This window comes from Brassica napus, chromosome C1 (genome assembly GCF_020379485.1).
Source record: "Brassica napus cultivar Da-Ae chromosome C1, Da-Ae, whole genome shotgun sequence".
Taxonomy (NCBI): Eukaryota; Viridiplantae; Streptophyta; class Magnoliopsida; order Brassicales; family Brassicaceae; genus Brassica; species Brassica napus.
In genome coordinates, this window is record NC_063444.1 from 22,758,457 (window position 1) to 22,768,301 (window position 9,845).

Consider the following 9,845-nt stretch of genomic DNA (forward strand, 5'->3'; position numbering starts at 1 on the left):
ATATATATTAATATCGTTTAAATTAAACTATTTACCATATAAAATACATAAACATTTTTATTTTGTAATTTGCTTTGAACAATTGCTTTTGGTTAAAGCTTTGAAAAAATATTGACAACTTAATACTTAAATTGTAAATTTAGCCATCAATTTTTTTAAAAAATTTATAAATTACTAAAACTATTAATCACACAATTAAAATTTTGTTATCAGTGATTTAAATTTTTTATTATAAAAATATACAAACGATCAAAAAATTTAATGAGTAGAAAGCATCATTTAATATATATCAATATTAAAAATACACTATATATATGTTAATGTCATTTAAATTTTATTATATACCTTATAAAATAAAAAGTGATTATTTGAATTAATGGAATTTATTTATGTTCACACTAATTTAATTATATATATATATATAAAATAGTTACTGAATTTTTAATTATTCAATATACATTTATTATTTCATAAATATGTAAAAGAACATATAATACATAAAATAATATATATAATGTTTATTTTGAGCAAAGCGCGGATTTTAACCTAGTACAATAGTAAATCAGAATTAACTTTTATTATCTTTAATCCTTTTTGCTTTAAAATATGCGAGTATGACAAAATAAAAAGGCATGGTATCAGCTTTTTCCCTGCAATTATTTTTATTTCTTTAAAATCTTGGATAGTTATTATTTTTGTTTGATACAAAGTCAATCAGGATTAACATATTACCCTTCCATTCTAAAACAATTGTTGTTTCAAAACAAATTTTAAAAGCAAGTCTTGTTTAGAATTCTGAAAATTTTAGAAATGAAAATATATAGTTTCCTTAATAACTTAAAAAAATAGTCAACTAGTGGTAGGAGTATATTCATAATTTAGTAATATTTTTTTATTGGGGAAAAAGTTTTAATAAATAACTGTATGTATATCTCAACTATTCAGTTTCAAACTTTCATACAACGTCGATTTTAAGATTTTGTTGTAAACGATTTATTAAATATTTTAATAAAATATATTATTTTTTATAAATTTAAAAGTTTATATTTTACAAATTTAAATTATATCTATGTAATTTTATTCAAAAAATTTTAAAATTAAAGACAAATGTTTTATTCGGCTTTTCACAGGACTGATCCTACTCTCAAACAGGACAGGTCTGGAAAAATGTAAATATGAACTAAAGGGGAAAACACACAAGAAACACAAAAACGTAAAAGATGAAGCAAAATAATGAAAAGAGTGAGAGCTAAGGTGCAAATTCTATAAACAAGAGCTAGTGGGGTCCATAAGAGAGAGAAACAAAACGTCCACTGTAATTACTCGGAAGAGACTTTCTTTTTGTTTCTTCTCATAGATTCTCGAGATAGAAAGCCCACGTTTCTGGAGAGAGAAACCAAAAGTAAACGAGGAGAAGAAGAAGAAGAAGAAGAAGCAAGTTGAGTTGATCGGTCTCCGGCGAAAACGTAGTCGGACAGTTGGTGGTCTTAAGGCGGACATCCTTTCGTCTCCGGGGACAAGTGTTGTTCTGTTATTATTTTTCTTTTTTTTTTCTTCAAGTTGTCTGCTTCAAGGTTTGATTGATTCGAAGGGGAATATTGGCGGTTGGTTAGGATTGAATCTGAGGGAGGAATAGATGAAAGCTCTGAGAAGGATTCAAACGACGTCATCGTCTTCTAATCCTTCATCGCCATTAACATCTCCTCGTTCTCCCTCCTCATCTTCTTGGATCCATTTGCGTTCTGCTCTCTTCGTCGTCGCATCTTCCTCTCCTTCCTCCTCTTCTTCTGATCGGTCAGTCTTTTTATTGAAATTAGATCTCAAAATCCTTTCATTGACTTCTCGTACCTTCCAGGTGAATAAGAGTCTTTTAGCTTTGAATCGGACAATAGTATGCTATTAAACCTTTGTTTCAATGTTTTCAGGGCTCGTCTCAAGTCGCCATGGTCCCATAAGAAAAGGAAAAGGCCACTCAGAGCTAAGCAATGGAAGAGATTCTTCACGTCCGAGGGTAGACTTCGTAATGGAGGTGTTGATTTGTTGAGGAAAGTCCGAAGAAGAGTGAGTCATGGACCTACACCATTCCCACAACCATTTGTATTGAGTTTTAAACATTTGTTTTCTTCTCTTCCTTTGTAGGGTATTGAGCCGAGCATTCGGTTTGAGGTCTGGCCCTTCCTTCTTGGAGTGTAAGTCTAAACTCAAAACTTCTATTAAGTGAACCAAAAAGTTGAAGCTTAATACACTTTTTCTTCTTCTTCTTACAGGTATAGTTTTAATAGTTCCAAAGCAGAGAGAGTTACTATAAGAACATGGAGAAGGTGAGAGAGACTGATTGGAATCTTCACTTCTTTTTTTTTATGTTCTCTAAGCTTTGATTTTACAAATGCAGAAAGGAGTACGAGAGGCTACGCAGGGAGTGCAAGCGGCTTCAAAAACACAATAACGGGACTCTCAAGTTAAACATTATGCAAGATGAGTATGACTGGCCACAAGCCCAAGACACTGACAGTTTATGTTCTGATGAAGTTGTCAGTGCTCGCGAGTCTCTCTCTAGTGACGAAGATCTCGGTTACATGAGCGGAGTTTCATGTACAGTTGAGAGAGCCAACAGCAGCTCTAGACGAATCACCAATGCTACTATCTCCACTCTCAACTCCGATTCATCAGATTCAGACTCTTCAGACGAGAGTGAAGTGGTTCAGGTCTTTCAGTCTTCAGCTACTCCGGATGTGAATCCAGCCAGCTCATCTATCCCTCGGACAGAAGAGGATTTCGTGACATGGCAGCGTATCATCCGTCTAGATGCCGTGCGTGCTAACTCAGAGTGGACTCTTTGTTCTCCATCCCAGGCGGCTATATCCGAGGACAGAGCCTGTCGTGCTGCTGAAGCTGTCGGATTAAAAGACTACCACCACCTGGAACCGTACAAGATCTTCCAAGCTGCTAGGCTCGTTGCTGTTCTTGAAGCCTATGCTTTGTATGACTCTGACATTGGCTACTGTCAAGGAATGAGCGATCTTCTATCTCCAATACTCTCTGTGATCCCTGATGACCATGAAGCCTTTTGGTGTTTTGTCGGGTTCATGAAGAAAGCTCGGCACAATTTCAGACTTGATGAGGTCGGTATCAGAAGACAACTCAACATTGTCTCGAAGATAATAAAGTCCAAAGACTCTCAGCTTTACCGCCACCTTGAGAAGCTCCAAGCTGAAGACTGTTTCTTTGTGTATAGAATGGTTGTTGTAATGTTCAGACGAGAGCTGACGCTTGACCAGACGTTTTGTCTGTGGGAAGTGATGTGGGCAGACCAAGCTGCGATCAGAGCCGGGATGGGGAAGTCAGCTTGGAGCAGGATTAGACAGCGTGCACCTCCCACGGATGATTTGGTGTTATATGCAATAGCGGCATCGGTGTTGCAGAGAAGGAAGCTGATAATAGAGAAGTATAACAGTATGGATGAGATTCTAAGGGAGTGTCATAGTATGGCAGGGCAGTTAGATGTGTGGAAGCTCTTGGATGATGCACATGACCTTGTTGTTACTCTCCACACCAAGATCGAACATGCCTTCTCATAAGATTTTATCTTAATTCTGTGACTGGTGTTAAATGGTGGGGGTTCTTGGTGACTCCCCTGGTTCCTTGCAGGCCGAATTGGCTTGTGAGTATTCTGAATCCTTGCCTAGTGAAGTGAAGCTAGAGATTGGAAGAGACTGGTGAATAGAGACGTGTGTGTGTATTTAATTGAAAATAAATATATGTGTGTTGTGAAAACATTTGGGGGCCTTTTGCAAATTCCATAGGGGGGATTCTTTACTTGAGAAATCAAAGCTGTTTCATAAAATGTGTGCAAGTAAACAAAGCTCTGGAAAATGGATTTTCGTGAGGAGAATGTGTTATTTTTGCAGGCGTTGTTAACCGGAGAGAAGAAGTCTTTATCTGGTTAAATAAAATATCAAATTGTTATGGTTATAGACTTGTATAGCAAAAATGATGACAAGTGGCAGAAGATGAGTGGCTTCTCAGATCTCTAGAAACCCAAGAAGTTATAAGAATTTTTTTTTTCTTATTGTTTTAGAAACTTTTCAAAACTAAAACTTTCTATTTCTCTATTAATAAACAATTTTTTATGAGACTTATATTTATAGTAAAAGACAATTATTTTTATATTTGAGATATAAAAACACAAATTTAATCTAAATAGAAAACTTTTTTTTTTATTATAGATTTTTTTTGTTTGTTTATCTCCTAACATATTACACTTATTAATATGTTAACTTTCCAAAGTTTTGGAATTATTCAACATTCATCCCTTTAATTTTTTAATTCTAACTTGAATTAGGGAGAACAATTTCTTAAACTCTAATTAAACTTCTCATTTGTTTGAACTTAATTTTTGCTAATGGCTTGGTAAGGATGTCGGCCTTCTGCTCAACATCCGGCACATGCTTCACTTCAATTTGCCCATCCTCCATACACTCACGAATGAAATGATATCGTGAAAGTATGTACTTACTCATTCTATGGAAAATTGGATTCTTAATTAGAGAAATGACTGATTTATTGTCGATTCTAAACTTGAACTTCTCACATTCTTCACTTAGTATCTCACGTAACAACTTCTTGATCCATATAGTTTGCTTCCCTGTTTCTTTTGTCGCCATGAACTCTGCTTCACATGATGATAATGCGACCGTCAGCTGCTTTTGCGACGTCCAAGTAATTAATGATAAACCATAATAGAATGCATGTCCTGAGGTGCTCCTCCTGTCCTCAACATCAATATTGTGACTACTGTAACTATAACCAATGCCGCTCCTTGACCCATCTCTCCTGAAGAATAGACCGCTCCTTGGCTTGTCCATGAAAATTTCTTAGATTGTGCATATAACTACTAAGAATGCCAACTGCGCACCTCTATGTATCATCTTCATCTCTGACATATAAAAATTCCGGGTCGCTAATCTCCATCGGAGTCTTGTAGAGACGGTTTGAGGATCTTCTAACACGTACAAGCAACCTTCCACAGGAATCTGTGAGTGTTAAATCTGTTTTATGTTACTTGTCCAAGGCTCAATATGTTATGCTTCAGGTTAGGTATGTAATATATGTCTTTGAGTACTTTCTTCTCACCAGTCTTGCATACAAAAGTAACCACACCCTTTCCTACAATATCAACACATAAACCATCATTAAACTTCACCTTTCTTTTGGTGTTATGACCCAAACTCGAAAAGAACTCATTTTTCCCGTTATGTGATTGCTAACTTCACTATCTAAATACCAAACACTTGCATTACCTTTGTCGATATCAAGATTCTTCGGAATCATTTTTTCTTCATTCAAGAACACCACTTCATATACATAGAGGGTGTCGGCCTCTTGTGTTTCATTTAGATTGATTTCTTTATTCATTATTGATTTCTCTGGACAGACAGTTGCATAGTGACTTGGCTTCTCACATCTCCAACATATCACCTTTTAGAGACGAACCCAGAAAAAGATTTATCGGGTGTCAAAATTTTTTAAAGGGGTCTTAAGGGGGATTGAACCCGGATTTGTGGGTTTATTAATGCCTTTTTCAACCAAATTGCCACTGTCCATTAGTAGACATAACTAATAAAATCTGGATTATATTGTTTTCAGTGGTGTCAAGTGACCCCACAGTCCTCCACGTGGGTCCGCTCTTGTCACCTTTAAACGATCCTTCTTTGAGTTTTTGTCTTCGATGTGTGACACATGGTTTTGGTTGTTGAACCGACTTCGACCTCTGCCTCTAACATTCCGTCCTCTACCTCTGCAATGAAAACTTTCAGACCAAGTTCCTAAGACTATGCTGGTTGTTATTCAAAAAGATGAGCTTCCCGTGGTCTTCTATCGGAGTTTCTTCTCCTATACACTCCTCGTACACCTTTAGCCTTCCAACTATGTTCTTAAAACCCATAGAGTTGAGGTCTAGAATTTCTCAGGAGACGCTACGATCTAGATATACTTATGTCTCGGAATTCCCTTCAAGAATTCTTCACCATCTTGGACTCTTCTATGTTTTCTTCCAACGAGGCTGCTTTGGATGATAGGCCCGATATCTTTCCTGCAAAGTCATCGACTATATCATTATCATCCATTTTCAACCTGTCAAAATCCGTCATCAGCGTCTGAAGTCTCGCCTCCCTTACATTATCATCTCCAAGGTGTCGTGATTTGATGGCGTTCCAGATATCTTTTGATGCGATTTGTTCTCCCACTTGGAGAATCAAAGTTTTGGGAACGAATTGAAACAAAAGAGCAGTCGCAATATCGTTCATCTTTTGGTCATCCAAACCGGGTTTGATCGTGTTCCACACTTCATGAACATGCAGTAGAACCTTCATCCTCATCGACCAAACTGTATAGTTTGTCTATGACAACATAGGATAATGGATGGATGCTGACCAGTCCTTCGTGTGAGGTGCAGCTCTAGTCACATCCGCCATCTTGTTTTCATGATCACTTCACATTACTTCACATTCACCAGGGTCAAAGCTTCAACTTAAGCTTAGACCGAGTCTCTAATCTGAGATTCTGATATCAATTCAAATATCTAGAAACACAAAGATTTATAAGAACAATTTTTCTTATTGCTTTGGAAACTTTTTAAAACTAAAGCTCTCAATATTTCTTTTAGATCTTATAGAACAACTCTCCATGAGATATATAATTATAGTGAAAGATAATTTCTCAATCTAAATACAAAACTTCTTTTTCCTATTAAGATTTTTTTTTTTTGTGTTTATTTCCTAACATATTAAACACCTATTAATATGTTAACTTTCCACAAGTCGGAATTATCCAACAGCTTCGTCATGTTCAAGCTGAGAAACCGTATAAATACATAAAATACTTGAAGGGAATAGAGTAATTGAGAATTGTAAAGTTTGTTAGTCTTTTCTTTTGTTTTTTTTTTTGTTCACCAAAAAGTTTGTTAGTCTTCTTCATCTTTTCTCTGTGGTTTCTTTGATTTTTTTGTAAATGTTTTTGGAAAATCCCTCATTGATGTTCTAGAGTGGCTTTTTATGCTAAACTCTTCACATTTTGGAGTTGATTTTGTGTTTTAGAAACGTCATCTCAAGGTTAATAATATTCATCATCTTCTCCAATATCTGTATCAAGTTGACTGTAATAAAAGGTGGGGAATGTAATTTTTTTTTTTTTTTTAATTACATATAACAAAAAGAAAAGATTAAGAAAAGGTCCTCTAATTTATTGCCATAACTTGAGAGGCCATCGTACACTCGAATGAATGAGACTCTGATCAGAACGTGATTTGGCAAAGAGACTGGACTTTTCATTCGTTTCCAAGCATGATTTCCGCTGAATTTTAAAAGATTTTTTGGAGCCATGCTCGTTTACCAGAGTTACAAAACAACAAAAGCGTTAAGACGACTTAGAAAATAATAAGAAAAAGTCGAATACAACCAAGTGATATTAAGTTAATGGTTCTTATTGAGAAATTGCTGTGTAAGTTTAGATTATGGAACAAATTGAACAATTGTTCTTAAATGTTTAAATTATCTAACTATTTTTATTTAACCATTCTAATTTTCTCACGTTTTATACTCTTACTAAATGTTTGTGAGCCAACTATATTCAACTATATAAAAATCAAAGATCGAACTATGTTCAGCGGAAATCATGCTTTGGCTAAATTTGACTAAAATCAAAGACAAATTGGGGTTTGAGGAAGACAACATCGGAGTAGTCATTGCACCAGAAAAAAACACCATCATGTTCTTTGTTCTTCGAAACTCATATATACATTAGGGAGATAAAATTTGTGAGACCAAGAAATTGCGACATTCTTTAAAATGATTTTTGTTTGACGTCATTTGAAGATAATACATTATGGAAAGAAATACACTATATTATGAGTATCGGTCTAAATTACGACATCTGTTCTAATTATGACACGCTAATTAAGGTTCTCCTTCCCCGTCTATTTTCTTATCTTCTCTCTTGACTACATATTTTTGACATCATTTTATCCCCATATACAGGGTAGAATCATTACGACAAATTACCCTAAGAACTGAATTACTCTCTCAAATAAGAGGTTCAATCGTAGTACTTAGAGATCAAATTCACAAGAGGTAGGGAACCTAATAAATCTAATCAGAGTGATTAAGCTAGGTTGATTATGTTTAAATATAAATAAGCAGATTGTGAGCAAGGTAGTTTCTCGATTGGTTTGATTGGGTTTTGGTACTTAGATGAAATAGCTAGACTTAGGGTTTCTATTCAGGTAATCAGGATTATAATCCTATAGATGCTTAATAGTCGTATGCATGATATTATAGAGCTCAAGCTCTTAATAACATACCGATCGGCGTTCGCTTTCTAGGTTTGTCTATTAACCAGATGAAGTGTCGATCGATGATTCTAGAGGAATATCGATCGATACACTTGTTTCACCGTCGATCGAATATTCTATAGGAATATCGATCGACAATCTTTAGTCAAGCTTTATGCACGGGTTGAATAATGCTCACTAGGCTTCCTAAATCAGCTTTCGCCTTACTCTAGCAATCCTAGCTCAATTATGACATATTCAGGGTGAGATGCAAGTGATAACTTGTGTCTACAACTCCTAGGTCAAGTTCTAGCTAGCTAAACTAGAAACATGCATTAATGACAATCCTAATGATGAATATCACAACTAGCAATCTATAGTTGGGGCTAATCCCTCATAACCTATTTAAACCCTAAACCTAACAATAGAACTATTCAGACATAGCTAAGCAATTCATAACATCAATTATGTATAAAAACTGCATAGAAAGATAGATAGATAGTAATGGAGTTTCAATCACAAATCTCTTTGGATCGTCTCTCCAAATCTATTAAAATCCTTGAAAAATTTTGCTGTGAAAATAAGAGAACAAGAAAGCACACTTTGCCTCTAACATGCTGGCAAGCTATAAATATTAGGTTAAAACTCGTCAGGGGTAATCTTGTAAATTGGTGAAGTCTTGGGCTCTAAATCAGCTGGAACCAAACGGGCTTATGCGTGCTTCGCTGTCGATCGATGTCACAGGGTGTGCATCGATCGATTATTTCTTCTAAATGCCAACCGCTGGTCTTGCTCGACGGTCAGCTCGGATGCTCTCTCCAGTTACCTCCAAAATGCTCCAAAATCATCACTTTCTTCCAAATCACTCATGATCCTATAAATATATGAAATAGACTCTATCTAAAACATAATAATCAGTTATTAAAACACTTATAAACCATGGCTAAAAGTGGGTAAAATCCATGGCCTATCAACTCTCCCAGACTTACCATTTTGCTTGTCCTCAAGCAAAACATACATGCAGTCTCTCTGAAAGAGGTTTGAAAATAGTAGGGACTCACAAGTTTAAAACTCATAATCTATCACCTTAGGAAATCCTAGTCTCAGAAAAACATTATACCATATCCTATTTTAGCAACCAAATTCACCTAGTCAACAACTTAGCAAATCTTGTATGACAATCCTCTCTACCAACCTCATTTCTTGCATAAATAAAAGTGTAGGCTTTACCTTGGGAGTATTGATCACAAGATGCAAGGATGATCAAACAAGTATCTGGACCTGCAGGTATAGGAGTTTATTTCCTCTCTCTCTACTAATTTTTCTCTCAGTCAAAGTCTGCTTTTATTTCAAGATTATTGACCAAGATTTGACAGGCTTCCATGAATCAAGTTTTTTGCCACCAAATCCTGTTCACTTCTTTTTGACCTATATCCTAGGATTTTTGTGAATCAAGTCTTAATGGTTGTAGCCACCAAGTCCTGTTCAAATCCTTTACCTATAGAATTCTTATGAATCA

General features: G+C 35.4%; 1 protein-coding gene across 1 annotated transcript; it reads left to right on the forward strand.

Annotated features, from left to right (window-relative positions):
- The first annotated feature begins 1,322 nt into the window (after positions 1 to 1,322).
- Positions 1,323 to 3,899, forward strand: LOC106452318 (rab GTPase-activating protein 22). Its single transcript, XM_013894396.3, has 6 exons — positions 1,323 to 1,520; positions 1,614 to 1,794; positions 1,926 to 2,061; positions 2,140 to 2,189; positions 2,268 to 2,321; positions 2,393 to 3,899. The coding sequence occupies exons 2-6, from the start codon at positions 1,637 to 1,639 to the stop codon at positions 3,576 to 3,578; spliced, it is 1,584 nt and encodes a 527-aa protein (XP_013749850.1). The 5' UTR covers positions 1,323 to 1,520; positions 1,614 to 1,636; the 3' UTR covers positions 3,579 to 3,899.
- The last annotated feature ends 5,946 nt before the right edge of the window (positions 3,900 to 9,845 follow it).

Excerpts from the sequence above, each read along its gene's own strand:
- LOC106452318 (XM_013894396.3), top strand. The coding sequence starts at position 1,637 with ATGAAAGCTCTGAGAAGGATTCAAACGACGTCATCGTCTTCTAATCCT. Across the intron at positions 1,795-1,925 it reads TCCTCCTCTTCTTCTGATCG|GGCTCGTCTCAAGTCGCCAT; the intron begins GTCAGTCTTTTT and ends CAATGTTTTCAG. Across the intron at positions 2,322-2,392 it reads ACTATAAGAACATGGAGAAG|AAAGGAGTACGAGAGGCTAC; the intron begins GTGAGAGAGACT and ends TTACAAATGCAG.